This window comes from Phlebotomus argentipes, unplaced genomic scaffold (genome assembly GCF_947086385.1).
Source record: "Phlebotomus argentipes unplaced genomic scaffold, Phlebotomus argentipes genome assembly contig_15, whole genome shotgun sequence".
NCBI classification, from domain to species: Eukaryota; Metazoa; Arthropoda; class Insecta; order Diptera; family Psychodidae; genus Phlebotomus; species Phlebotomus argentipes.
The window spans coordinates 17,519,745-17,547,584 of NW_026776181.1; the positions used below are offsets into that span (position 1 = coordinate 17,519,745).

A 27,840-nucleotide genomic window follows, 5' to 3' on the forward strand; every position below is an offset into this window, starting at 1 on the left:
CTAAAAGAGTGGAAAATGCAGGAGAAGGTTTGGAGATCATTTATAGAGCCTATAAGAACGTAAACTCAGAGAATTCTAGGGTGAAAACATGGAAAATGAATTATATTCTGTAAGTTCTTGAAGAACAAAATATAAAAATCTTTTTTTAAATACAGAAATTAGAGGATTTTGTGAGAAAAATGTATTTTGTGGGTAGAAAGAGGAATTTGGAGAATTTAAGGTTCAATTCAGGATAATTTGGTCTTTTTTTGGGACCTTTTTAAAAAATTCTCCTAATTTTTGTACATAATTGGGAGATTTTTCCAGTTTTCTACTTGTTTTTATCGTAAAAACTTGCATTAAACCGTAAATATCCGATTAAATATCAAGTATTAAAGTAATATTTGTCTGTTCTAAGCTTTTTAATTAAAAAATTTGTTTTTTACTCTTTAAAAATTGAACATAATCAATTCATAAATAAATTTTGAAGGAAAACGGTATTTTGAAATCTGAATATAAGAAATAAATGCAATAAAAACACTGATTAAAAAGTAATGGCAAAAATTTTATTTATTATGTACTCATTATATACAAATCTATTAAAAATAGAGTTTATTTACAATCTTATCTTGTATCAATCTTTCTCTATACTTTAATTTAAAAAAAAATGTATTCGATTAGGTATTTCTGTAAAAGTTTTGTCCTGTGTATGCATTAAGTAGAAAAAGTAGCGTTTTTTCCTTTCATTTTTCAACTCTTTATCACTGTTTTCCCAACAAAAAAGAACGAAAAAAAGTTGCTGTTTTGCGCGCGCATTTATCATAACCCCATTTTTTTTATCCTTACTATATGAACTCTTGGATTGATGGACTTAAACATTAAAGCTCTCTAAAACAGTAGAAATAATATGTTCTCCACTATGCCATCCAATCGATTATCCTAACCCTCAAATCTCATGCGATCCACCGAGGATCACACATCCTAATGCATTGCTCCATACAAAAGACGTGAAAACACTTAGCCAGAAATAAATCTCTAACGCATTATATAATTTATCTCCATGTTTCAACTAAGAATTAGTCAGACTGTCATTTGTGCAAGTTTCATTTCGATAATCCAGATTCTGAGACGAATTTCATTCACTTTTCTGTCTCTCTCTCTCTTTTCATGCTTCTTTCTAAATGTCTAATGCGAAAAAAGACATAATATATACTAATTCATTTTAAAAACGAACATCCTAATCTACAAATTCATACTTTTTCACTATCACTTCGTGCTACAGTGTTCTTGGTTCTCAAGACAATTGGACGAGATCGCGTCTCGTCGAGATTTCTTGTCACTGGTGAGGATATTTACGCCGAAATCTTGTTGTTCTTCAGCGGAACACCTTCCTCGGCGTCCTCTTCGCCCTTCTTCTTCCTCTCCGGCGGATTGTTCCACTCCTGCAGCTCACCCGTGCCGAATATCAGGTACACCAGGGAGCCGAAGATGTACACACCGGCCAGGATGCCGAACACAATCTGCCACTGGCCGTAGGTTTGCTGCAAAAGCAATCAATATCGATTAGCAGTGGAATCTCACGAGGTATTCAAAGGATCTTACGTTCTTCTGCGTGAGCCAGCCCACCATGAAGTTGGACAGGAAGCCAGAGAGGGAAGAGAGCGTGTTGGCCAGACCGAAGATCGTGCCTGAGAAGTTGGGCGCAATATCCAAGCCATTGCCCAGATATCCGGCCGTCACGGCGCCATTCAGAGTCAACTGAATGGTGAAGATCGTCACGGCGAAGACGCGATTGTGACCCATGAAGATCTGCGCGATCATGAACAATCCCGGCGGCAAGACAGCTGCAAAGGAGAGGATCAGTTAGAATCACGACGCCATTGTGGAGACGCTATCGACGCCATCGACGCCATCTTTACTCACCGAATGTGGTGAAGAGCTTCCTGGCCGCCGTGGTGGTCAGACGATCGCTCTGCCGCAGGTAGTCAGCCAAGTAGGACGCGCACACAGCCATGATGTACTTCCCGAGGTAAGGCAGCGACGACAGCAGTCCATTCTGCGTGAGATCAATAGCAGTAATTAGCAAATGTGGCGGATTTTTTAGCAAATGGCGTCACACTTGCCAACGTACTTGACAATGTGCTTTGGTAATTATAGAACTGAGATGGATTTATTCTGTTGTTTTTCACATTCCTATTTAACACTTGACAACCCACGACGCAGTTTTGTTTACCATTTTCGCTTAATTACAGCGGAAAGAGAGCGACCAAGATTGTTTGGGAAAGTTAAACTTAAAATCCACCCAGTGCGATCGTTAGATACATTTTTTAATATGGCTTCAAGAGTATTTTCTAATAAATAATTCCCAACTTGAGGGACATGTTATGATGTGTCTCTTCACAACAGCAATGCATCAGTTACAAATCATAGTAACGCTCAAGGCGAATCTTGAGCGATCTCTTAACGAGACGGGCAAACAATTGCGCGAAAAGTCAAGGAGACATTTTTATTTAGATCCAACCAGAGGCGTAGTTATTGCTTAATTGGTTAATTAATTCAAGTCTTTTTGCAGAAGGCCGGCACGTGGCCGTTTTTCCTCTGTAATAAACAATCAAACTGAGGCCCAAAGCTTGTGTTTCTATTACTCTTCTTTGGAAGGAACGACAGAAATGCTTTTGCCAGTGACATCTAGCGTCAGTGTCAAGCTCAACGTGAGATCAGGGGTTTTGGGTCGTCGCGCCGAATGCCAAACTCACCTCTTTGATGTTGAAGTGCAGGACGTTCTTCATGTACGTGGGCAGCTGGTTGACGACGGTGAAGAAGCCAAAGACGGAGGCGCCGTGCACGAGGATGATGGCCCAGACGGGCGCGGAGGTCAGCAGCTGCTTCCACGGCACGTAGGTGGGGCGCTTCTTGGACGTGGTGGTGCCGATGGCCTCCTCGATCTCGCGGCGCTCCTCGGCCGTGATGCGCGGGTGTGCGGCGGGACTGTCGAAGATGACGAAGAACCAGACGATGGACCAGACCAGGCCCACGCCGCCGGTGGCGTAGAAGACGCTCGTCCAGCCGCAGTACTCGATGAGGAAGCCGCAGATGGGCATGGTGATGGCGGCGCCGAGCGAGGAGGCCATCATGTTGGACATGAACTTGGAGCGGTCCATGGGCTTGATCCACACGGCGATCATGGGGTGGATGGCGGGCCAGGAGGCGCCCAGCATGAAGCCGAGCAGCACGCGCACGATGATGAGCGCGACGTAGTGCAGCATGGCGGCGAAGGGCGTGATGAGCGTGAGCACGCTGGCCCACAGCATGCTGTGGCCGAACACGCGCCGGCCGCCGATCAGCTCGGCCAGCCGGCCGCCGGGCAGCTCGGTGAGGATGTAGCCCCAGAAGAAGCTGCCCAGCACGAAGTTCTGCTGCAGGCTGTCCCAGTTGAAGCGCGCCGCCGCGGCCTCGGCCACGGTGGAGTTGTCGGTGGTGTTGAGGAGCGGCGCCGTGGCGTTGGACACCATGGAGACGATGGCAATTGTGAGATTCACCCTGAGGGCGTAGTTGAGCATGAAGCCCAGGATCACCATGATGTTGAGCACTTGGCGGCATGAGATCATGTCTGTTGGCGAGATCAATTGATACAATTTGTTATTCTTTCCACCACTCGCGCGAGGAAGTCCCTGATTAATGTCAATGGGATTAAATTACCCAAATCACAGCCCCTCACGCACAGCCAGTTAAGGCAATTTAGTGCGTGCTTGAAATTTTCCTCTCAATCAGCGCAAAGACACCACACAATTCGCCTCTCTTTGCGCGCCCCCAAAACGTGAGAATCCCGCCAATTTGCCAACAGTTCTTATCACATCATCTCGAACCAAAATCCAATTTCGCCTCCACTCGAATTTGCGCCTCATGTGCGCTAATTGTTTGCTCTCAATCATATTGTGTCTTCCAGCCACTGTCAATTGGATTGCGAAAGAGTTGTGTTGATACAATTTGCGAATTTGCATGCGGGGAAAATCGATGAATAGACGCGTACTTTCTGCGTATATTTCATGTTTACATGTGTCGCTGCCTGATTGAAGTGACTCCCCGCCCCGCAATGACCTCCAAACGAGATACTTGATGTAATTAATTGCTGTTAATATTCATTTTATAAGCGCTGTGGCGACGGAACACGAAGGGGTGGCCAACTGAATATTCATGATGGCATTTTTAAATGGCTTTTCTTGCCTTTTCTCAAGAGAAATTACCATTGAAATGCTCCGCTTGATGGGAAAACAGTGATAAAAAGGAGCAACTTGTTGTTGGCATGCAAAACGTGAGTGGAAAAGTGTCAATATCCTCAATAAGGACACATCTTTGACCTTGTTTGTCGCTCGTATTTAAATAATCTATTGAATATTCCAAGAAGTGCCAAGAATTCACTTCAAAACAATAACCCACAATTCTCAGCACTTGTCCACCCCTCAGGAAGTGTGTAGAAAAACTGTATGAAGTAACGGAAAATTCTCAATAAGTGCCAATAAGGCAGATTGCAGTATTTTCTTGTTCCTCCTTTTTTCAGGCACTCCTTTATCGCGCGTCTCTGCGTCCATTGTTGCGAAAATTGTGCCAATGATCGGGACGAAGCGGAAAATTTGCCGGCGTCGCTGAGAAAAATGCGCGAGGAGAAAAGGAAGAAAGTGTGTGGCGAAGAGTTAATAATAGCCACTGATGAGTTGCCACACAGACTGCCTGTTCGGACTGTCTTCAAAACCCACCCTCGAGATGCGATCCAGCAAAATACATCAATTGATGTGTATTAAATCGATTATGACGATGGCAGAATCGCGTCAAATCACTCCAAGTTCGCTGGCTCAAGAGCACTCTTGGCAAGATAATTTGCGTGGGGAAAAACATGTCTCAAGTGTCGGAAGATTGCTGATTAGTATCATTTAATCGTGATGAGTGGCATTCTCGGGAAATGATTACAACTTGTCGTCCCTCTCTTGGGTCTTCCGCGGTTCGTGGGAGCGCCAAGGGGCAGATAATATGATCGGAAGTGTTAGAAATTGGAAATTGCAAAATATTTAGAATTTTTGCACTGCCAAAGCTTCTTTTCCAACGAATTTAGGGCATTTTCCAAGATATTTTGCTTAGAAAATCGATTTTATTGCTTTTCTAGATTATGTAATTGATTTTCAAGAGAATTTTGAGGTTAAATAACCCTCAAAATTATTCATATTTCTCTTTTTCTTGGCAGAATTAAACATTTGTGTTCGAGAAACTCCATATTAATTGAGAAAAGTCCTTAAAATTGATCATAGTTTGTTCTTAAAAAAGGGAAATTAAACCTAATCATTTTGTAGAATCATTGAAATATTCGTTATATTTACTCATTTTTAAGTAGAATTCATAACCTCACAATTTGCTTTATATTTTTCTAAGCATTTTCCTGGGCACATGAAGACCGGAAAACCCGAATTAGGTTATGAGAAGTCAGAAATGAGTGTAAGAAACAGTTGAAGAACTCAAAAATGCGATGGAAAATGCCTTTAAATACGTTCAAAAGTGTCTGTTGTACATATTTAAGGCATATTATCTCCCCCTTGGGAAGAGCAGCGCTGGAAAGTGCGCGCCAAATATATTGCAATCCGACTAGAACTGGAAATTCATGACCCAGAATCCAGCGCCTCAAGGTCAGGGGCGTGGAAATCCTGCGAACTTGCGGAGTCTGAGAAGAAGGACGGCAATTCCCTCGATCTGATGTAATAAAGTCTGGAAATCTCATCACTAACCAGTCGCGGGTGAGTGATTATTTCCACTATTCCACATCAATTTCACGGTCAGCAGACAAATCCGCGGTTCTGTCAGTGAATTATTTCATTAATTATTCATTCGACGGGAGCGAAGCGCGCCAACCGGTTGCATACGACTCGCAACGCAACTGGGCGCGCGTCTGGATTGTTTATGTTATGCTTTTATGCTTTATTGCGGTATAATTAGATTGAACCGCGGGATAACCTGGGCAGGAGAGTGGAGAGTGAGCCTTCAGATTGCAGTGAAAAAGCCATAAAAGCCAGCCCAGAGATAAGTTTCATTCCCCGTGGCGATTTTTTCTCGCCGCGCTCGCACAGACGCCAGTCGAAAGATAGTCGGAGATCAAAGTGTCTCTCGGGCTAATCGTAAAAATAAACCGTCAATCAAGGCATCTCCAGAGAGTCAGAGGGCAGAGCCGAGAACTTGCCATATGGCAAAGTCAGGAGGATTTATTTGCATTTCCCAGAAATTATCACATGTTGGATCACAAGTTCAAGTATCACACGATCAAGGCTGTGCTAAACGGGAAAATCCCTTTTTTTTCTCTCCAATTTCCCAGGAAATTGGCGAAGGTAAAGAGAAAGCAAAATCCCTGAAAGCCAATTTTGGAATTTTATTACACAAATGCTCTTGAGAGTGTGTAAAAACTGGGATTATCTCGGTGTCTATCGGCTGGCAATTAAGCCATCATTAAGGTTAGAGATAAAAGTAAAGGTGAAATGGCGTTGTAAAGGTGTTCCTTGTGGAAAAACTAAAGTGTAGATTTTCCTAAAGAACAACTAGAAAGAAATTTTACAACTTCACGAGTAAACGCAGTTAAATAGGGGAATGTGGGGCTTTTTCTATCAGTTTAAACCAAAGGGGGAGATATTACGACAAATTGCCAATTTTACTTGTATTTCAAGGTCAATACAAACAAGAAAAACTATATATTTTAGAAATATTCAAAGTTTTCAGAGAATATTTTGATGTTATTCAATTTTTAATCGCTTTTTTGGATGCACTGTTGATCATAACCTCAAAATGATCGTGAAATATTTTCCAGAATTCTAGACAGAAACTTATTTGGAACGTTTTAAAAGCAATTCTTGGGTATATTAATCTGATAATAATCGAAGATCTATTAAACAACTCTTAAAACTGGCAATTTTGTATCCTGGAGCAGTATTTTTGAGGTTATGATCAATCTTAGGACAATTAATTTGAATTTAACATTACAAGCTTGTAATCTTGATTAAATTTCTTCATTAAAGTGTATTTATTGGCAAAATAGTGCAAAAAATCTCCATGTATTGCAAAAATTAAACAATTCCACTTTATTTCTGACCATAATATCTTCCCCTTGGCTTGATCTTATCACTTGTGAACAGTATTTTATTACAATCATAAAAAGCTTTACATTTCTCGATGGAGCAAATGCGGTGAATTTCTTGGAAAATGTTACAAATTTGAATGTGCAAAACATTGTCCAAAAACTTGACACAGTTTATTCAATCGAAATTGGCTAAAAACGTGATCAGCACGTTGATATAAAATGCGAAAATGATGTCAAAAATAGCCTCAACGAGCGACCTTTGCCATTTTTTCGGAAAACCCCTTGACTGAGTCAGGTTTAAACCGATCTTTGGTCGCTTTCCCGCACAGGTTAAGATTTTACGACTTCGGATATTGACCGACTTTGGCGTATAGTGAAAAATCGTAAAATAGTGTCTGGAAAAACCGTTTAACAGACGCCATAAAAGCGTGTCTCAACAGTTGACCTTCCGGTGGAAGAGTTTTAGAGTGTCTTAATGGGGAATTTGGCATTCAATGAGTGTGTGGAAAATGTGCGTCTCAACTGAGATAATGTCGATCGCGCATCCATTTATCATGTCAAGATCATATCAATTAGCAGAAATCTCGTTTCAATTCACACACATGGCAATTGTGCATCAATTGTCAATTTGTCAAGAGGATAGAAATTGGGTGGAGGAACAGCCGCGCTCTGTCGGGATTTGTTCTGGAACATCTCATCGATGGGGGCAAATTGGTTAGAGATGGCATCATTGCATAGTTGGAGGCAAAGCACTTGCGCGCGCCTCAGGCCATTAATTAAAAACTATCGTCGCCCGTCTGAACTCTCGTGATCTTTTTATAAGTTGGCGCACATGCGTTTGTATTTGCTGCTGATGTGGATTTCTCGAATGCCTCATGGACGAGCCCCCATTTTCGCACACACAAGCACAACCACGCATTCGCCACACTATTTATACAGCATGAATGCGAAAAGAGTGACTTTTCAGCTATGTGATAATAAAGATGCTGACGCATTTCCACCACACTCCAGAGCGCGACGATCAAAGTTGAGGCGCGCAGCTTCTGGACTTTCCACCGTCGATCGGACTAATCTCTGTGACTTTTCCACACAACAAATTGCATTAGAACAACACATATGTGAATTCCAGCAATTGTTGCAAAATCCAAGACCTTGAGAAAGCATCTAAATACCAGCTAAATTACACGGATGTTTCTGGGTGGATCGCCAGCATAACAATAAATTTCCGCCGTCAGAAAAAAAAAACATCACACAATTGGAATTCCATTCAGCGTTCGTGCGGAAAATTCAAGCATGATCTGGCCGAAAAAAAGAAGCTTCTATTGGCCGGTAATTTTCCACCAAACACACTTCGGTCATCTTGAGAAAAATGCGCGCGCGATTCTATTTCGAAAGCCAGCTAGAACCGGCACTCAACCAGTTTCTCTTTTTCGGAGCCTCGCGCGCACTCACGATGGTGGAGTCTCCGGAGGAAAAACACATCCATAATGAGAGAGTCGCTGGATGTTATGCAATGTTTGCCAATACATTAGGCAAATGCGAGAATTACAGGAGGGAATTTGAATGGCAAATGTTGCACATTGCAGACATTGTTTCCCTGTTTTTCCTTCAAACTCAATTTGCAATGGGCGCTTCTTTGACCGGCAATTAGCACAATTTCGAACTTGGCAGTTCTCACGCGATCTTATGGTGTCAATCAGTTGAGGAAGGCTTCGCGGAATGCGGCGGCTTAAGGAGGCTAATGACTAATTTCGGGAGATTTCTCAGTTCTGAGAAAAGCGTCTATTTGGAAATGTTAGAATTGCTTCTCAAAAGCTGCTTTTTATCAACAAATTCACTCCGTGCTTTACTGTGATTCAGATTCAGACCCCAAAAATATAATTTTGGATTTGAATAGATTTTTCTTTAATATATTTTTCTATTATTTCAAGATAATTTTGTCATATTTCAGTCAAAAATAACAATAAAAACGGATGAAATCAAGTGAAATATTCAGAAAATAATTACTAGAAGATGTTTAAGTTGAATTTAGGGAATTTCCAAGCCATTTTAACGCAACATTTTCAATTTAACGAGCATTGAATTTGATATTCTTGTCTTCTGGTTTAGATAAACCACCTTTTGTGTGGTGTACAAATTTCTGGCGTATCATCTTCGCCTTGAATCTAATAATTGTGTGATTAATTTGCATGCGCGATTTCCAAAATCGAAACGATTTTGATGTATAAATTCCGAGATTCGCGAACCCCCAAAAACGTCTCCATTCCGAACCGTTCACTGGATCGCCGTAAATCTCGTGTGACATGCAGAAAGTGCGGTGTAGCGGACAAAAGACAGGTTTATCTGCGGCTCTGAAGATTGTGTGTGTGTTTGTGAATTCGAAATTAATTACTATCGCGGGACAATGAGACAGTCATTCGGGGTGGACGAAACGGTCAGCATCGATAACCTCGCGTGACCCCATTCAAATGCGGGAAGCTGACAAAAAAGGCAGTGCCATTAAGCTAAGAATAAACTGAAAAATTGCCGAAAGATGTTAATTTCACAGTCATGCCAGAGGTTAAGGAGGAATTCTTTAATCTCGCGCGCGCCGTCCACTTTTCACAATCGGAAAATATTCCATGGAAAATTTCTCAGCTGTATAAATTTTTACCCTTCCCAGGGATTATCGAGAAGTTTCGATATCGAAAGTGGTTTGTGAGTGATTTTCACTTTCCGATCGCCTCGACCTTGACTATGCCTTCTTATCTGTTCTTCTTTTTCTCTTTTCCTCCTTTGTTAAATTTAGACCGCGAACGCATAAACGCGCCTAATTCAAGTTTGTGACGTCGCATCTCGACAGCACGTGGATTTGTGAATTTTAAAAGCGCGCGTTTCGCACACACAGAATTTCATTCATTTCTGCCCGCGAATCCATTCTTCATTGGCCTACGGAAGATTTCGCCGCCGATTAAAATCTTCTCGTGCTCGAGCAATTGAGAAATGTTCATGGTGAGACGGAAATTGTGTTGGCTTTGATAACAAACCACTCAAATGCGGACTTATTCAAATGGTCGTGATTGTGTGTTAACCCTTCAACGACAGAAGGAAGAGAATCTCTCGTTGCTTTCATATACTGCTCAAGAGGTTGTTAATATGGATTTTGAATGCTTCAGCATCTTCCGTCGTTGCGAATTCAGTGTGAAACTTTGAGCAAAAGAGTGGAAAATTAAGAGGAAATGTATTTTTTGAGTGTCAAATTGTCTCGTTGGGAGAAGTTTTAGGTCTGAAGATAGATTTTAGAGCATTGAGAGAATTACTTCAAACAGTTTGGAGATCATTTATAAAGTCTCTAAGAACGTGACAATTTGAGGTTAAGTTTAAGAAGAATACTGAGCGATTAAAGGACACTTTACGGTTCTTCTCTTATTCTCTTAAAAAGATTCTTTTATGTGTAAAAATTCGGAGGTTTTTCCAGTTTCACACTCATTTTTATTGTAAAACCTTGCGTAAAACCGTAAATATCCGATTATAAATCGAATAGTTAAGCAATGTTGTCTATTTATTCGCGTTTGGAAGTTTTTCAGCTGATAAATTCGCTTTTTATTGATTTTTAAATAAATTTTGAAGGCATAACAAGATAAAATATCTTTCTATTTCAATTTGCATCTTGAACAAACCCTTGTTTACTGTTTGTCTTTAAGTGTGTTTCTGTGAAAAAGATCTTCGTGATCTTCTCACGGTCTGAAGAGGGTTAAGTTTTCTGAAATTGTATTCTGAGACGCAGTCTTTTGCTCGATTGAGAGTTGAAAAATAGAGTAATGTGAGTAAAATTGATCTCCTTGTTTTTGTTCCTCCTTCAACTTCAGCCCAAAACTATTTATGTTGGACACTTTTTCGACAGCTCGCTGATGAGCAATTGACGTCAGAGGGAAAAGTGCGAAAAATGTGCGTCAAGCACAATTTTTCCTTCTACGCGCCCCCAATTTTTTTCGTGGGCCGGCCGAAGTAAATGTTGCACAACCAGTGCTTATCGTTGGTTTTGCAAAGGGTCGCCGAGTGTGCAGAAAAGCAGTTGGAACTGCTTAAGGCCAGAGCGCCACACCTTTCGCATCCGGATGTCTCGATCTTTCCGGAATATCTCAATGAGGCGCGAGAAGTGCGCCGCGCACTTGTGCTTTCAAGGCTCTCTTGAAAGCCCACGCGCGCCGCGAAGCTCAAAGCCAAAGTCCTTACCAGTGACACGACGAATGGGCGACTTTTCCGTGGACATGCTGATGCTGGCTGATGGCGCGCGCGGGGGAAAGAAGTGGTCCGCCTGCAGGAAAAGAGACACTCATGAATAATTTTCCGGTTAATAATTGGTATGCATGAATCCAACTGTGTCTAGACGCGACTGGATTTGATCGATGGGATTTTATTGGATCACATTTTGCGACTTGAATTAATTTGTTGCAACAACATTTCAATCAAAACTTGTTTTTGCACACAATACAACAAGAGACTTATTAAGCTTCGAAAAAGGTTGAGCTCAGGCAATTAATTGAGGATCGCGCGCGCGAGCTGTTGGGCTTGGAAAAAAGCTCTCTCCCCGCGCGCGAGAGCAAATTAATTGATGTTCAAATGCGATCCTTGAGAAATATGCATCGCGCGCATTGGAATTTGATCATGATCTTCGCGCCAAGCGCAGAGTTGGCGCATAAAATTGCCATTTTCACGATCGTCATTCGCGTTTTGTGTGATCTTGATAGTGAGGGAAAAATTGTCTGTCTGGCGATATTTGATTGACATGGGAAAGAAATTGTGGCATTATCAAAATTGGCGATCGTCGAAACATCTTCTCGGCAATATTGGAAAAATTAATTAAAGTCGCAATTTCAGTTGAGTGATCGCAAAGGTGACTTTTATGGAGTGTCGGAGAGTTGAGTAGAGTATAAAGTATGAAAAAATGGCCACATTACCTTCCTCTCGCAGGCAGTAAATGCTATTTTCCAAAGCGCTCACGAGTCTTGAGAAATTAATTAATTGATACTTTGTGGTTTTATGGCGAGCCTCCTATATTTATTTTGTTATTTAGGCAAGGGTTCAACGTCGTCTCCGATGCACGGCACACAACTTTCCGATATGATCGACAACTTTCTCGATCTGTGACTATTTTTACAGCTTGATTTGCATAGAGAGAACCTTGTCTTTTTGCTTCACTTCCACACACCGCGCTGTCTATTCTTCAGCTGCTCATAAATTATTCAAATTACAGTGCTTAGCAGCGCGATGCTATTTGGCCTATCAACCACTATCAGTCCGCTGGATCGCGACGATCTAGCAGAATCGCGCGATTAGCACTGCGAGGGTTCAATCTCTCACTGTCTCGTGGCCACTCTCTGCTCTGCTGAGGAATTTCGCGTGAGCTCAGCACACCACCGAAATCTCTCGTGCTTCCCGCTTTTTCTCCGCTTTTTTTCCCCCGTCACAAGTCTCAAAATAAATTTTCACAGTGTGTGACGACGGAAGGAGAGAAATGGGCAAGAGCGACAGGAGGAGCGAAACCCGATAAAATTTATTATGCGTGCCGATGGCTTTAAAAAAAGCTCAACGTCGAGAGTGGCTATTTTTATCCCTCGTTGAAGTGTCCACAGAAGAGAACGCGAGACTATTGGCTTGAAGCACGGGACTCAGGTCTTGGTCTGGCGAGAGATTTCCGTCCACTCTGGAGCACAGTGACTGTTGAACTGACTTGGCAGCGGCGCTGGATCTCGGCTTGATTTGTGATCAATGCCGAACCACCACCACTTTGGAGTCAATTGCGCGCACGCTGCGGCCCAAGTGTTGTGCACAACCACCCGGTCTCTCTGCGCCTCTCCGCTCTCGGGCAGTCTCGCTCTTGGGCAAGTGGCGGATTCCGCCTCTGGCGCACAACTCTGTCACGGCAATTCACTAGCACGCCACAAGGAAGCACACACTCTGCACGGGACAGCGCTGACCAGTTTACTGACTCGGCCCACAGTCAATTTTCGTGCTCAACCGCCACTCAGACTACAGCCGCACTCCCCCGGCGCCCCTCCGCGGCCCAAACTACACTCGGAATGTCGCTGTGGTTGTGCGCAAACTCAGCCGAGTTGAGTCACGAGCAGGGTTGCGTTTCACTGAAACATTGCGCCTGGCGCGCCGAAAGTTTCACGCCAACAAACACAAGAAACACGAGAAACACTCGAAAGTGCTTCCTTAATCTCAAGCCGAGAATCGTGCTTGAAAGGACAAATTGACAAGTTTCACTGCAACTCGCGTTGGGAAATTCAACGTGAAACACTTCATGTGGAACATCTGGGTTAGGGAGTTATGACACTATCATTGAAATGTCGACAATTATCGACACAAACTGCCTGAAATTTCCTTTTTACCACCATTTCAGGCGAAATTGGTCTTAAATTCTGTTAAACTTGGTTAAAATTCATGCCAAAAATGAAATGTCGACACTTATCGACAGAAGATGCCTGAAATTTTCTTTTAACTACGATTTTTAAGCAAAAAATAAGACTGATGTTGTCAAATATGAATGAATTAGTCTCATAATTGTGTTAAAACTTGGTTATAATTCACGCCAAAAATGAAATATTGATAAGTATTGAACTTACCGACACTTATCGACATAACCTGCGTGCATTTTCCTTTTTTCAACATGATTTTAGAGAAAAAATAGCACTGATATGGACTAATTAGTCTTTAGACTGTCGATTTTAATCATTTCCCCCCTCAAAATTGTGCCAAAACTTGATTAAAATGCATTGTCAATAACTCAATTGTCGATAACTTCAAAATAGAAAAAGAAGCAAATGGAATATGACGCTTAGATCTTTTAAAAATGTCTCCCAATTGAGTGTCTGAATTGCAAACGTCTTCGCGCGCCCTGAACCTTTCGTGTCCTAATAGATTTCATGAAAAGTTGCATCACAGCGTCGCCGGCGACACACAATCCACTTGGAAGTGAGGCACGACTGTGGTGTTAAATGGATGAAAAACGAAGGCGAAAAAGGAGGGAAATGCCACAAATCCAGCGTTAACCAACTGTTGGTCGAAAATCGATCGTCGCGGGTGCGTTTTGGGGCGCGACGGCCACAAAGTGGGGCAATCTCCACCCAAAAGCCACCCTCTCTCGCCCCAAAGCCAGAGAGAATTCGTTAATACTTGAAGGTCATCTAATCAATTTTTTTTCCGCTGCGGGGCCGTCTTCGTGGCGGTTCGGCGGCGACGCGAGGCGAGAAAATTGACTTATGTGTGTTCCTATGCCACGGGCTGTAATGAGTGTTGGCTATAAATAGACGTACAATTACTGAATCAGAAGAGACCAGCTTAATGTGTGCCTTTTCGCATATTTTCAGTCGCCCAATGCAACACACTTACAAGACACGCCGCGCGATCAGAAGCTTAATGACTGATTGAAGTGGGATTCGTGGTGAGATTTCCATCGGAACACACCCACTTTTTTCTGCACTCTGGATCGCCTGGCGCCTGACGAGCCCCTGTCACAACCCCAGCCAGGACAGGCAAACCACTTGACCCTGTGCGGCATCGCCTTGGAGATGTTGATGAATAAGGAAGCGCTGCGCGCCACAATATTTGCGCCCGCCAATTTCGCACGAAGAGTGACATCGAAAATCGAAACCTTGAGTTTTCTTACAATGTACACAAAAAAAACAGACAGATTTTTTCCTCGCCTCAGATTCTACTTGGTGGTATTTATAAATAATAAATAAGACGAAATATATTGAGCGATACGCGTGCAAACGCGACATGTGACATGACGCAAATGAGGAATTGTTCTCTGGGCGTTTTTGTGGAGGTTCTCGAAATGTGTCACGAGATGTCTTTTTTGGCTATGTACACATACATATTGGGTAATCAGAGGGATGAGGGAGTTTTTGCACTAAACACTCAATTTTTCGCGCAATTGACACAGTTGCAGAGTGACGGTTTATCAGGGCCGCGCGCGATAAGGAAGGGAAGTGAACTTGATAGGTAAAGAATCACAATGAATTGCGATAAGATTTATCGCTCTTTTGATTGAGCGCTAACACGTGTAACATCCAGAAATATTGCAATAGAAAATTCTGGAAATTCCATCGAAGTCTTCAGGTGACTTGCCGAAATCGGTCAAATTTCTGCTAAAGCCAAATGAATGGCAAATAAGAAACAGAATTCATAGTAACACTTCGAAATGTCTATTATGCAGAATTCCTCGTAAATCACTGATGGAGGATGACTAAAGTCGATAATTGGTAGACCAACGGATGAGTTTTCTCGCTGTAATTGAATTAGGCGTCACAACGAGTTGGCAGCAGGTGTTAATTGAACTGAAAGACGTGTGAAATTCCCAATTCTGCCATGTCGCACACGAATGTGATAAGATAAATCGGATAAGTCTCGATAAAAAAAAGAGCGAAAAGAGCGACATGAGTCAAGGGAATTCGGAGACGTTAAACTCGTGATGTGCTAAATTTAAGGAATGTCGCTTATTTTAGCGATTTGCGACTCTTCTTTTCTTCCAATCTCGACAAAATATATATCTTTCCAACGAGCATTGGAATGAAAATAACTCGACCCCGCAATGGAAGGTGATTATCTGCAAAGTCTTCGTGAGCTCTCGAGTTGAGGAGAAGCAGAAGAGGAGAAAAACCGTGTCTTGACGCTTGTATTACAATTCTACAAATGTTTCACGCTTGAAATTCCGTCTGTGACACTCACAATTTGCTCAGTTGTAGCGCAAGTGATTTGCATAAATTACACCTTTACTCTCTCGCCTGAGCATATATTGCGTCAGAGGCGCGCGCGAAAGCTCTCTCGGCGGTTGAAGGTGATTTTGAGGCATTTCGAGTGCAAAGCGCGACTCTGCCTCCGCGCATTGACCAATGAAAGCTCCGCGTGCAATGACGAGCCTCCAAAACTGCTCACAAGCTCTCCTTGGCTAATTACTGGATCAATCTGCCAATATTTCTCGCTAATCGTGCGCGAAATTGAACAATTCAGCCCGTATTATTGGCAATGTTGCACTTTTACGGCACTGAGACTGTAATCCGGACAATATCGCCAGCAATTACATAAATATTTGCATAAGAATTTTAACTTTTTTGCCGCTGACACGTTGTTTATCTTGCGCTTCCCATGAAATGCAAAACTGTTTGCGGAAAGCAAATAGATGAATTCTTAGCAGCGGAATTGGACTTGAAATCGCTGTTTCTTCACACTCAATTCACAATACAATTGAGAGTCGCGGTATAAATGTTGATCATTCTGTTCTATTTAATGAATGTCAATGGAAACAAGGCGCCACAGTGTATTGGAAATACAGAAGAATTATTAATGAGTGTTTTCTAAATAAGTCTCTTTCGGTGGATCACACAATTAATTATATTCAACTCTGTCACACAGATAAATAAGACGCAAAATGTTCTTAGAACCGATTGACTCATTGGCAGTTGAAATTGAAGAAAACCGTGACGCATAGAGGAAAAAACCCTTACGTAGCGAACCTAATTAAATTTATTGATGTTTGCAAAGGTTACGCCGCGTATTCATTGATTTTGGACTTTTGTGCATTCCTTTCTGCATGCCAGTGAAATCTTCTTCTGTCCACCTCAATTTCGCAACACCCACAAAGTGAATCCGTAGAAATGCAGTAGGTGTAATTGGATTCCCTCAAAGGCAGAAGGGTTTGTATAAAAACCCCGCTCGAGCCCGGAGACGTTCAAAAGTGTCTTGAATTTTCTCGTGAATTTAGAGCAGTGAAGAAAGGCGAAAAAATGGTGGTGAACTTCAAGGTGTTTAAGAAGTCCTCGCCCAATGGAAAAATCACCCTTTACTTGGGAAAGCGGGACTTTGTGGATCATCTATCGGCCGTGGAGCCAATCGGTGAGAGCTCAGGATGAAGCTGTGAAGCCTGTGATCTCGATGATGTCTTTCAGATGGTGTCGTTGTGCTGGATGACGAGTACGTGCGGGAGCAGCGCAGGATCTTCGGACAGATCGTCTGCTCCTTCCGCTATGGCCGCGAAGAGGACGAAGTGATGGGACTCAACTTCCAGAAGGAGCTCTACTTGGCCTCGGAGCTGCTCTTTCCCCGGGAGAAGAGCAACCCCTCGCTGACCAAGCTGCAGGAGCGTCTGCTGAAGAAACTGGGTCCCAACGCCTATCCCTTCACCTTCACCCTGCAACCCAACGCCCCGGCCTCGATCACGCTCCAGCAGGGCGCCAACGAGGAGGGCGACCCGTGCGGCGTGCAGTACTTCGTGAAGATCTTCTCCGGGGACTCCGAGAGCGACAGAACCCACCGCAGATCCACCGTGACGCTGGGCATTCGCAAGGTGCAGTACGCGCCAACCAAGCAAGGCGCGCAGCCATGCACGGTGGTGCGCAAGGACTTCGTGCTGAGCCCAGGAGAGCTGGAGCTGGAGGTGACGCTAGACAAGCAGCTGTATCACCACGGCGAGCGGATTGGCGTGAACATCTGCATCCGCAACAACTCCAACAAGGTGGTGAAGAAGATCAAGGCGATGGTGCAGCAGGGCGTCGACGTGGTGCTGTTCCAGAACGGCCAGTATCGCAACACCGTGGCCACGATGGAGACCAGCGAGGGATGCCCCATCCAGCCGGGCTCCAGTCTGCAGAAGGTGATGTACTTGATGCCGGTGATCAGCTCCAACAAGTTCCGCCGCGGCATCGCGCTGGAGGGACAATTCAAGCGCGTTGACGGCAGCCTGGCGTCCACAACGCTGCTCGCCAATCCCGAACAAAGAGACGCCTTCGGGATCATCGTGTCCTACGCCGTGAAGGTGAAGCTCTTCCTGGGCGCTCTCGGTGGGGAAGTGTCAGCTGAACTCCCCTTCGTCCTGATGAATCCCAAGCCCAACACCAGGGGAAAACTCATTCAAGCCGACAGTCAGGCCGAAGTGGAAACCTTCCGCCAGGACACCATTGATCCCGAGTCCGCTGACGCCTACTAAAGCAAGGACATCTAACAACGGAATATATATGCTTTATTAAGAAATAAAATATATCACAACGCATTTGTCCTTTCCAGATCTTCTTTCCGCATCTTCCTAAATCTCTGTGAAAGCATTCTATCCTGATTGTCCTTAATTTCCAGCAATTCATCTCTTCTGTCTAAAGCGATGAAGTGGATGAATTTGGTGAAGAAACTGAAGGATTTCTCGTGAAAAGGAGTCATTCCGTTCGCATCCTGTTGGAAGAGTAATTTCTCTAAATGTGATGCTTTTGATCCTAAAATTCTATCTTTGATCTTGACGTAGAATTTAACAATAAACTCAATATCTTCAGTCTTTTCAGTTTCCGGGAAGCAATGCAGGAAGTTTTGACGCTTCTTGTTTCTTATGTACATAAGATTTAACAGTTTTTCTTGATCTCCGTCGTCAAAGAGGCGAAAAAGATGTTCAAAGAAGCTCAACACTTTCCTCGATGCGGCGATGTGTAATGGCGAATTTCCCTCGTCATTCACATCAGTCAATTCAGAATAGCAAACTTGCATCTTTTGCGTCTGCAAAAGCCACTTAAAAACTACTTCATGAGCATTTCGGCAGCCATATTTGAAATCAGTGCTGAGAATTGTGTGAAGAAAGAGTATTTTGTGACCCTTTTTCATCTTCCACTCGAAAATATCATTCATAATTCGCCTCAGAAGTTGCTCTATTGGACATTGTTTCTCCTCTTCGGCGGTTATTTGATTTCCTAATGTAAGACAGAGATTCAGATTTCTTCTTATCACCTGATGAATGTTCTCATCTGAGCATGGAGACACCAATTCAAGCACTACGTCTATTTTATATGTTCTAAAGACGTGCATGATAAATGCTTCATTGACATAATCTCCATTTTCTGCCGTTTCGAAATATTCCACAAAAGATTTCCCATCAAAATGCGGACTTTCGAGTAATTCTCCGAAGTCTTCATCCTTCAGATAAGTCAGGATATCTTGCATTAGGAAATATTTATCATTTTTCCACAAATAATACAAAATTGAATTGTTTTTGTTACAAATAAAATTACAATTCTTTCTATAAAATGCTTTCACGATCCTTTCGACAAAGTCTTTTCGACACTTATTATCTAATTCAAATGGCGCAAGAAGCTGATAAACTCTATCTTCTTGTCTTATGAACACAGTCAATTTGTCAAGGAAATTGCTAGAATCATTGTTGATTTCTTCCATCAGCGCCACGTGCAAAATGTAATTTGTGTCAAATTCTTGAAAACAGTGATTTTTCCTTAGCAGATCTTTAACATAATTCAGCTCTTCGTCGTAATTGATGCACTTGAGTTTGAAATAGGAGAAGAACAAGTTACTTCTGTGATAAGTCGTCGTGAGGAATTTTCTCAAGACAATCTCATATTCTTCTATCATTTCCTCCTTGGTCAGAAGTTCATTATTCACAAGTGATTCATAGAATTGTTCTAGAAATTCACAGTCTGATCCTGAGACTTTTCTACCCAGAAATCTGTCCAAACTCCTCAAACTCGTCCTCTTAACGTCTTCGCCAAAGAATATCATTGGATGTGCAACTAAGAATATCAATTGCTGCGTAATTATATAAATATAGCGATCATCGAGGTATTTATAGTACAGACTAAACTCAAAATGCCTCAAATTAGAATCCTGTAAAATACTATTAATAAACTCATTAACCAGTAAAATCTTATCAGCATAAATATCAGACATGAAATGCCTCCAGACGAAGAAGAGAAGTGTTTGGAAGAATATGCTAAAGTGCGTTAACATTTCGGAATCTGCACTTAATATCATCTTTCGCTCGATAAATCTTGGATTTCCAAGGATTTCCTTCAGCACGAGACCGCAAACGAACTCAAGGATCAGTGAACTGGGAATAGAAGGAAGATTCATCGTCAAATACTTCATCACTGTCTCATTGTACTTCTTCATCTCGTCCACGAGGCAGCGCGCGAAGAAGTATTCCGCATAGGTTCTGTGAACGAAGAAGAACTCTCCATCGTCTGTCCGCGAGACGAATCCTCGCGCCAGGATCTCCACATCATTGCTCACGTCGGCTTCTATTGATATCATATCCGACATTTGCAACTCCTTCACGGCCAAGTAAGTGTGAATCTTTCTCACCACTTCCATATCTTGCTTCCTCTTCACCATGGCGAGATTTGATGTCGAATCAATGCCTTCCTTGTTATAGAAATGATCGAAGGACATTTCGAAGATTCTCTCGTAAATTGTCCACAGATTGATGTCATCAAAGTCAGCCAATTCACCATCTGAATTTGTCTCTGTCGCCTTGCAAACTGATTCGCAGAATGGCGTTGCGATTTTAGCCAACATCAGAAGAAACATCGGAGTCTCGGCGATGCCTTTAAATAGTGCATTATGCGCGAAGAACTGTTGCTGGAAGTATTTGATGCTCTCCACACCACAATCAGGCAATTTCCAACGCCAAAACTCTTCGGTGAATCTCTCAATTTCCTCCATGTTGAACGATTCCATTCGCATCACTTTGAATCTGTGCTTCAATTCTCTCAATTCTGCCAAGACTTTCTCACAGTGAAGTCGACTGGTGAGGAAGCACGCGATGTTCTTCTGGCTGAGAGTTTTGATGAGATTCAGCACCAATATTTCGTACGTCGGAGAGATTTCATCAAATCCATCAAAGGCGATGAATATCCTTGGATATTCGCTCTTGAAGTAGAGATTCAACATTCTTCTCTCCAGATTGACATTTTCCGGTGAATAAGAGACGAGATTGTCCATGAAGAAGTCCACAGCTTCGGATTCTGTGAATACAACGGATTTTCTCTCGAAGAACGCCTTGGAAAATAGCTTCAAGTCAATGAATTCCATCCAATAAGTGGGAAATTTCTCCTTCAAGTACATCGCGGCTCTCTGCAAGCCACAGGATTTCCCAAATCCTGGTCCTCCAATTACAATAGTCGGACAGATCATCAATCTCACCTGTCTTCGATCCTCTGAGATCAACTCATCCAATTGCGCTGATGTGAAGGGAAATTTCTCAATATAAAATGCTGGAATCTTGTCACGAGGCAAATTCCTTCCCAGAGAAATGTCTTGATTATTCACCGATCTTGTCAGCACTTCGTCAATCAAAAGCGTGTAATTCGGATCATCTTGCCACGCAACGTCGTAAGGAATCTTAATTTTCACTCCTTGCAACTGAATTTGCATTAATCTATTTCTGCACTTTTCCGTCAATTCATCATATCGATAGCGCAGCTTGAGCTCAAGATCCTTTCCGATGAAGAAGACGTTCGCATTCTCACTTATCTCCGCTGGAAACTCTTTCCCATCGTCGTCAAGATAGAGAATAATATTTTTGCCGTACATTTTGAGAGCTTCAATGTGTATTTCAGTGATTTTCGAGTGAGGAATCACAAGAACATTCGGATTAGTCAACTTGAGAGCTTCATAAACCTTTAGTAGCACCAATATTTGGCCTATTTTGTTGCAAATCTTATTGCACTTCATCAAGACAGCTTGAAGATTCTTCATCACGGGCACTCGAAAGTGAATCCAATTCGGCAATTCATCAATAAACGACTTGCTAATGGTGGGAAAGTCAACTTCCACAACTGATCGGGAGATTATCCTCTGTAAATTAGTCTTATCGAGAGTCCTGCGACGCTTCGACTTGTCGATGGCAGTGAATTCGATCAAGTTCTTCCGGAAGACTTTTGCAAAAGACTCTCGATTGAACACTTTGAAGCTCTTGCAGAGAATCTTATCATTGATTTCTGCCAAATTGCTCAAGTTCGGTGATCGCACGACAAGTCGCAGGCGATCCAGAAAGTAATCTAATCCCATATCAGTGAGCTTTTGTTGTTTTTCCTTCGAATCGCCGGTTATATTATCGATTATCGCCTGGATTTCTTCTCTGCATTTGCTGTTGAATCGGAGAATTTGCGCTCCTCTGTTTGTCAGTCTCTCAAAGAGTCCCTCGAGGTCATTATTCTCTTCATCTGTTGACTCCTTGTCGTTCACGAACGCCAGATTGGTCAGGATGATGTATCGCAGCTGATAATCCTCAGCAGAGTGCAATTTGTCCTGAAAACTCTCGTTCATCACGGCTTTTATGTACTTCTGGAGATTGAAATTCTTCCACAAATCCCTCGAGCTTTTAACACACTCGCCAATGCTGCAGAGGTGTTCAGGGAAGATCTTCCTGGTCTGCTCAATTATATGCTTAGTTTGAATGAAGATCAGACACTTTCTGTTGCCGGAGAGCACGAATTCCACAACGACATCGTCGAACTTGGGGAACTCCTTGACTTCCAGGCCAACTGAGAAGCTCTCGACGTTCAATTCCGTCATCCTGAGGCACAAGTGCAGCAGCAGCTCGTCCTGGAACTCAAATCCGTGGTCAGCAGTGACTTCCGACTGGTATTCACAGCCCAAAATGCTACTCATGTTTGTGTCTGTCGAAGAGGTTAAATCCAGGGTTAAATCGAGAGTTAAACAGAAAACAAAAAATTAATCTTACTGAAGAATAACTTAAGGTTTATTGTAAATCACTTAGGAGAAAGAAAATCACACTGTCTTGCCTGTAATATTGTGAAATTGCACTTGAAAGAAGACTTCTGAGAAGCAATAAAATGTGTTATCTTGACATTTGGAATTCTCGGCATGCGAACTTCCAAAGATGACAATTTTTCTATTTTTTACCCCAGAAGAACTTCACTTCCACACCACAAAATACTGCAAATGAGAAGAAAATATTTTTCTCTACTTATTTATTAATTAGGCTTTTATTGTTCAATTTCCTGAACTGCAATTTCTAGGGTCACCGTTGAAGGGTTAAATCGGTTGAATTTCAATTTGTTCGACTTCCAATGATGACACTTTCCCATAGTTTACCTTCCAATCGCCCCACTTTCGCCCTGAATCGGCTCCAGTCTTCCAGTTGGACGTCTGTCTTCTCCCCGGATTTCATCCATCACATCTCGCCTCAATTATACTCCGTTGCTCGCTTCTTGGACTCGCCCGCAACTCTTCTCCGCCACAGAAAGACATGGTGAGTTACGCAACAGCCGGGAAAGCGCCTTCCCGGTCTATTTTGAGGCGCCGCGAGCGTGCCAAGTGGGCGGAATCCCGCGGGTCGCATTCCCGACGCGCTCGGCGGGCTTAACATTCATTTGACCTTGTCGCCTTCTGGATTCCAGGCCGAACCAATTCGCGTGGTGGTGACCGGCGCCGCCGGCCAGATCGCCTACTCGCTGCTGCACATGATCGCCAAGGGGGACGTGTTCGGGCGCCAGCAGAAGCTCATCCTGCACCTGCTCGACATCCCGCCCATGATGGGCGTCCTGGGCGGCGTGGTGATGGAGCTGGAGGACTGCGCGCTGCCGCTGCTGGTGAAGGTCGTGCCCACGGCGGACCCGGCGGAGGCGTTTAAGGACGTGGCGGCGGCCTTCCTGGTCGGCGCCATGCCGCGCAAGGAGGGCATGGAGCGCAAGGATCTGCTCGCCGCCAATGTGAAGATCTTCAAGGTGCAGGGCGCCGCGCTCGATCAGCACGCGCGCAAGGACGTGAAGGTGCTGGTTGTGGGCAATCCGGCCAACACGAACGCCTTCATCTGCTCCCACTTCGCGCCCAGCATCCCGCGCGAGAACTTCACGGCCATGACGCGCCTGGACCAGAACCGCGCGCGCGCCCAGATCGCCGCCAAGTGCGGCGTGCCGATCGAGCAGGTGCGCAACGTGGTGATCTGGGGCAATCACTCCTCCACGCAGTTCCCGGACGCGCGCAACGCCACGGTGGCCGGCAAGGACGCCTTCGCCGCCGTGGGCGACGACGCCTTCCTGCAGGGCGACTTCGTGGCCACGGTGCAGAAGCGCGGCGCCGCCGTGATCAGCGCGCGCAAGATGAGCTCCGCCATGAGCGCCGCCAACGCGGCGTGCGACCACATGCGCGACTGGTGGCACGGCACGCCGCCCGGCGACTTCGTGTCCATGGGCGTCCTGTCCGACGGCAGCTACGGCGCGCCCAAGGACGTGATCTTCTCGTTCCCGTGCGAGGTGAAGAACGGCCAGTGGCGCATCGTGCAGGGCCTGAACGTGGACGCGTTCGGCAAGGAGAAGCTGGCCGTCACGGCCAAGGAGCTGGAGGAGGAGAAGGCGGAGGCCGTGATCGTGTGCGCCGCGGATTGACTAGACAGCCCCAGCAAGCTCTGAACCGCCGCCACGCGGTGGCGCAGTTGAACTGCCTCGACTTCGTTTAGGGTTGCGGAATATCCATAATCACGTTATAAAAAAACATTCTTTTGGAAGCTTTGGTGTTTGTTTTCTAAGAAAGAGGAAATATAGACTCTGGAAACCACGTATTTTTGTCACTCTTCGCAACAAGAGCATCTTATCAGTGAAACAGAAGCTAATAAAACCATCATCTGAGGTCGAATCAAGGGTCATTTTGCACATCAATCACCGCATCTTCTGAACTCCCAGCAAAACTCACTAGAATCAGTGTTAAAAAGGGACAATTTCTTTACTTCCTCATCTCTTTCACAATCTTACAATAAAATTAAGGGAAAGCGGTGATTTCTTACGACTATCGCAGGACTTATCTTCCGTAGGGATGAATTTGATTCGCGGATTTGATGTTGGTCTTGATCGCGGACGGCGCTTTGCCCATCTGTCCGACGCCTCCCGAGGGGCTGACGGCCGCCATGGCCGCCGGCGGGCGGATGGCGTGCGGCACCATGCCTGGCGGCCCTCCCGGGCCGTTGGGACCCACGCCCGGCGGGATGTTCACCTTGAGATTCTTGCCCATCCCGACGGCCGCCACCAGAGCGTGCGTGTCCGCCATGCTGCTGGTCTGCTGCACGCCAGAGCGGGCCGAGGAGTCGGACTCCCACTCCTCGCGCGCCTTGCTCACCATGTCGAACACGTGAGACACGATCTTCTGGTACTGCGCCACCTGCTTGGCCGCCGTCTCCGGCGTCAGGTTGTTCGCCTTCTGCTCGTGCGCCATCATCTTCTGCTCCGCCGTCGGCTCGGGCTTCGTGCGCAGATAGTCGGGCACCATGTCGTGCGAGAACACCGGGATGCGGCCCTCCGTGAGCTGCCACAGCGCCTCGTCGCGCTCCGGCGACAGCAGCAGAGGAAGAACCGTGAGATTCCTCAGTGGAGCGCCCATCTCCGTGGCGATGATCTTGGACAAGCCAGTGAGCTGAAACACACCAGGAGATCATGAAGAGATGCCTCTCGACCAGAAAATCGACTTACATGACTGGAAATGAGAGCGAAATTGTCCAGGAAAGTCGGCCAATTGATTGTCTCATATTCTGTCTCGATTTTCTGTATCATCGCCCCAATGGACAACTTTAGGTCATTCAGGCGATTCAGCACAGCATCCAGCAGTGCCTCCAGTTGCTTCTCCTCCCGGGACATGGCCAGAAACTCCACAAAACCACAGGAATCACAGGACGTCCTCAATTTGTTTACCAACAGCGAAAAGTGAGGTTGGAGTGACTTTCAGATCGGGCAACACTTCCATTGGAAGGTTGTCACTGGAATTTCCGGCCACCATCTTTCTTTCTTTGAGTTCTGTGAGAAAACGTGGATTGTCCCCGGAGTTTTCACAAAACGGTGAGGAAAATACACTCTTCAGACAGCTGAAATTGTCGTGAAATTGTTCAGAAAAGTGTTCTGCATCGATTGATGTAGAAGGCGTGTTTCCCGGAGGAAAAATATAGTTGAGAGATGAGATTGAATGTCCTGTCAGATTTGTTGTGGTCGTGTTGGGACTTCTGCAGGTGTTTTCCTCTTAAATACAGCTTATTTCTCTGCGAAATACCGTAAATCATGAACATTGCACATCTCTGAAGGGAAATGCGGACAGTGCGATGGAGAAAATGAACAATTTCACGGCAAAATCTGCTGGAGAAGTCTCCTAACCTCATTCTGTTTGTTGATCTTCCGGAGCCCCCAAGAATGGGACTAATTCCAGCATTTTCTCTCTTTTCACGCTCTCCGGCGTCTACAGCTGCCACAATGGTGCGAATGAATGTGTTGGCTGATGCCCTGAAGTGCATAAACAACGCCGAGAAGCGCGGCAAGCGCCAAGTGCTGATCCGGCCGTGCTCCAAAGTCATCATCAAATTCCTCACAGTGATGATGAAGCACGGCTACATTGGCGAATTCGAGATTGTGGACGACCACCGATCCGGGAAGATCGTGGTAAATCTCACGGGGCGCCTCAACAAGTGCGGCGTGATTTCGCCACGCTTCGACGTGCCGATTCGCGACATTGAGAACTGGACAAACGCTCTGCTGCCCTCCAGACAGTTCGGGTGAGTGTCCTTTTGGCGCCTCCTCCAAAGGAGAGAGCGTTGTGGCATGTGACTGAGCGTCTTCCGTGGGTCTCTTTCAGGTACGTCGTGCTGACGACGAGCGGAGGAATTATGGATCACGAAGAGGCCAGAAGGAAACATCTCGGAGGGAAGATTCTGGGCTTCTTCTTCTAATTTGCTAGCACGGAGAATGGATTGTACGCGGTGATACAATAAATATTGCTTCGTGCTTCCCCGGAAAAGTATTTTCCTTTTTCATGCATTTTCTCCGTTGTCTTTCAAAACTCACAGCTCACAGGAATGTTGAATGCTTCAACGGTCGGTTGTATAACAGCGGGTATAACTGCATTCGCGCATTTCGGCTGACGTCGGCGCGCCTCGTCAGTTTGCCGCAAGATCTCGCAGAGTGAAGACGTGTTGTTGCGCTGCGTGAGCAATTTACCCTCAATTTTCCTGGCATTTTCCACCCTCGATCAGTGCAATAATGGTGCTCGGGAGCACCCTGAATGCCCTCGTGAAGATTCAGTGGCTCGCGTGAGTGAGGAAAGTGGTGAAAAGTGGGCGAGAAGTGCGCGCGACTTCTTGCACAAGGCGGAGAATCCACAGGTGTTGCGAGCGTGTGTAAAACCTGCCAAAGTGTGCGTGCATTTCCTCTCGTGATCACACCGTGCAATGGATAGTGCGCCGGAGTGCCAGTGAAGTGTGACATCCAGAGACTGCGGGTCACGCGGTGGCCAGAAGAAGGGCGAACGGCGACCACAAGATGGAGGAGAGCGAGAGATCTCAACTGCTCACCTTCGTGCTCTTCTGCCTCTTGGCGCTGGCGAGCGCTGGTGAGTCTTCTTTGCCTCTTTTTCTCTCTTCGCGACCTTTCGCAGCGCCCAAGAAAAAGACCTGCAGAACGCTGCTGCCCAAGAGAGTCGAATGAACTCGCCGGCGAGCCGAAGAAGCGACAAACTCGCTCTTCGCGCTGCAGCAGAAGGATTAGAAAATGTGTTACAAAGTCCTCAAATTCTCACGCTCTTTTCCGAGGCAAAAGAGCTCAAATGTCAGGAAATATTGAAGACTTAAGCTTGAACTTTCCATGAACCCAAAGTCTAGGGTCTAGGTCTCATCGGAGCCTAGATATTCAGGGTTGGAATTCAGCGGAAAATATTCCAATTGTTTACCAATAGATTTCGGTCGCATTGTCGCGATTCCCAGTCAAACAAGGAGTGTTAAAAATATGTTAAATTAGTTTAAAACTTATATTAAATTAAATTAAATTTGTAAATTAGAATTGAATGAATGACGATTTTGAGTTTTGCTACTTTTCGAGGCACACGTCGAATGAAACTTTCACGCATTAAACATTGAAGCTAAAATGAAAATTCATAGCCACAATATTCTTCATGTTTGTGTACAAATTCTGCGAAATGTTATACAAAACACATTCACAGCCGCCTCT

At 44.6% G+C, this 27,840-nt stretch overlaps 6 protein-coding genes across 10 annotated transcripts in view; 4 read left to right on the forward strand and 2 right to left on the reverse strand.

Annotated features, from left to right (window-relative positions):
- Positions 1–523: 523 nt before the first annotated feature.
- LOC132262363 (sialin) lies at positions 524–13,126 on the reverse strand. Its single transcript, XM_059761621.1, has 6 exons — positions 12,028–13,126; positions 11,303–11,384; positions 2,736–3,589; positions 1,903–2,035; positions 1,582–1,823; positions 524–1,520 (listed from the first exon to the last, which is right to left on the reverse strand). Exons 2-6 carry the CDS (start codon positions 11,337–11,339, stop codon positions 1,332–1,334), a joined length of 1,455 nt encoding a protein of 484 aa, XP_059617604.1. The 5' UTR covers positions 11,340–11,384; positions 12,028–13,126; the 3' UTR covers positions 524–1,331.
- A 3,687-nt stretch (positions 13,127–16,813) lies between these two features.
- On the forward strand, positions 16,814–18,122 carry LOC132262649 (phosrestin-2). Its single transcript, XM_059761976.1, has 2 exons — positions 16,814–16,969; positions 17,023–18,122. Exons 1-2 carry the CDS (start codon positions 16,861–16,863, stop codon positions 18,057–18,059), a joined length of 1,146 nt encoding a protein of 381 aa, XP_059617959.1. The 5' UTR covers positions 16,814–16,860; the 3' UTR covers positions 18,060–18,122.
- Positions 18,123–22,854: 4,732 nt separating this feature from the next.
- Positions 22,855–24,421, forward strand: LOC132263372 (malate dehydrogenase, cytoplasmic). Its single transcript, XM_059763107.1, has 2 exons — positions 22,855–23,117; positions 23,266–24,421. The coding sequence occupies exons 1-2, from the start codon at positions 23,115–23,117 to the stop codon at positions 24,250–24,252; spliced, it is 990 nt and encodes a 329-aa protein (XP_059619090.1). The 5' UTR covers positions 22,855–23,114; the 3' UTR covers positions 24,253–24,421.
- A 146-nt stretch (positions 24,422–24,567) lies between these two features.
- Positions 24,568–25,577, reverse strand: LOC132263373 (mediator of RNA polymerase II transcription subunit 8). Its single transcript, XM_059763108.1, has 2 exons — positions 25,327–25,577; positions 24,568–25,270 (listed from the first exon to the last, which is right to left on the reverse strand). Exons 1-2 carry the CDS (start codon positions 25,489–25,491, stop codon positions 24,662–24,664), a joined length of 774 nt encoding a protein of 257 aa, XP_059619091.1. The 5' UTR covers positions 25,492–25,577; the 3' UTR covers positions 24,568–24,661.
- Positions 25,578–25,611: 34 nt separating this feature from the next.
- Positions 25,612–26,635, forward strand: LOC132263374 (small ribosomal subunit protein uS8A). The gene is made up of 3 exons (XM_059763110.1): positions 25,612–25,689; positions 26,087–26,393; positions 26,474–26,635. Exons 2-3 carry the CDS (start codon positions 26,095–26,097, stop codon positions 26,565–26,567), a joined length of 393 nt encoding a protein of 130 aa, XP_059619093.1. The 5' UTR covers positions 25,612–25,689; positions 26,087–26,094; the 3' UTR covers positions 26,568–26,635.
- Positions 26,636–26,657: 22 nt separating this feature from the next.
- Positions 26,658–27,840, forward strand: part of LOC132263363 (protein sidekick) — a 28,534-nt gene continuing 27,351 nt past the window's right edge. For all 5 annotated transcript variants that reach the window (XM_059763090.1, XM_059763091.1, XM_059763092.1 and 2 more), the window contains exon 1: positions 26,658–27,226. In XM_059763090.1, coding sequence (XP_059619073.1) covers positions 27,157–27,226 — 70 coding nt within the window. In that variant the 5' untranslated portion in view covers positions 26,658–27,156. The remainder of the gene's footprint in view (positions 27,227–27,840) is intronic.

Excerpts from the sequence above, each read along its gene's own strand:
- LOC132262363 (XM_059761621.1), bottom strand. The coding sequence starts at position 11,339 with ATGTCCACGGAAAAGTCGCCCATTCGTCGTGTCACTG. Across the intron at positions 1,824-1,902 it reads GAAGCTCTTCACCACATTCG|CTGTCTTGCCGCCGGGATTG; the intron begins GTGAGTAAAGAT and ends TCTCCTTTGCAG. Across the intron at positions 1,521-1,581 it reads GCTGGCTCACGCAGAAGAAC|CAAACCTACGGCCAGTGGCA; the intron begins GTAAGATCCTTT and ends TTGCTTTTGCAG.
- LOC132262649 (XM_059761976.1), top strand. The coding sequence starts at position 16,861 with ATGGTGGTGAACTTCAAGGTGTTTAAGAAGTCCTCGCCCAATGGAAAA. Across the intron at positions 16,970-17,022 it reads ATCGGCCGTGGAGCCAATCG|ATGGTGTCGTTGTGCTGGAT; the intron begins GTGAGAGCTCAG and ends GATGTCTTTCAG.
- LOC132263373 (XM_059763108.1), bottom strand. The coding sequence starts at position 25,491 with ATGTCCCGGGAGGAGAAGCAACTGGAGGCACTGCTGGATGCTGTGCTG. Across the intron at positions 25,271-25,326 it reads TCGCTCTCATTTCCAGTCAT|CTCACTGGCTTGTCCAAGAT; the intron begins GTAAGTCGATTT and ends GGTGTGTTTCAG.
- LOC132263374 (XM_059763110.1), top strand. The coding sequence starts at position 26,095 with ATGGTGCGAATGAATGTGTTGGCTGATGCCCTGAAGTGCATAAACAAC. Across the intron at positions 26,394-26,473 it reads CTGCCCTCCAGACAGTTCGG|GTACGTCGTGCTGACGACGA; the intron begins GTGAGTGTCCTT and ends GGTCTCTTTCAG.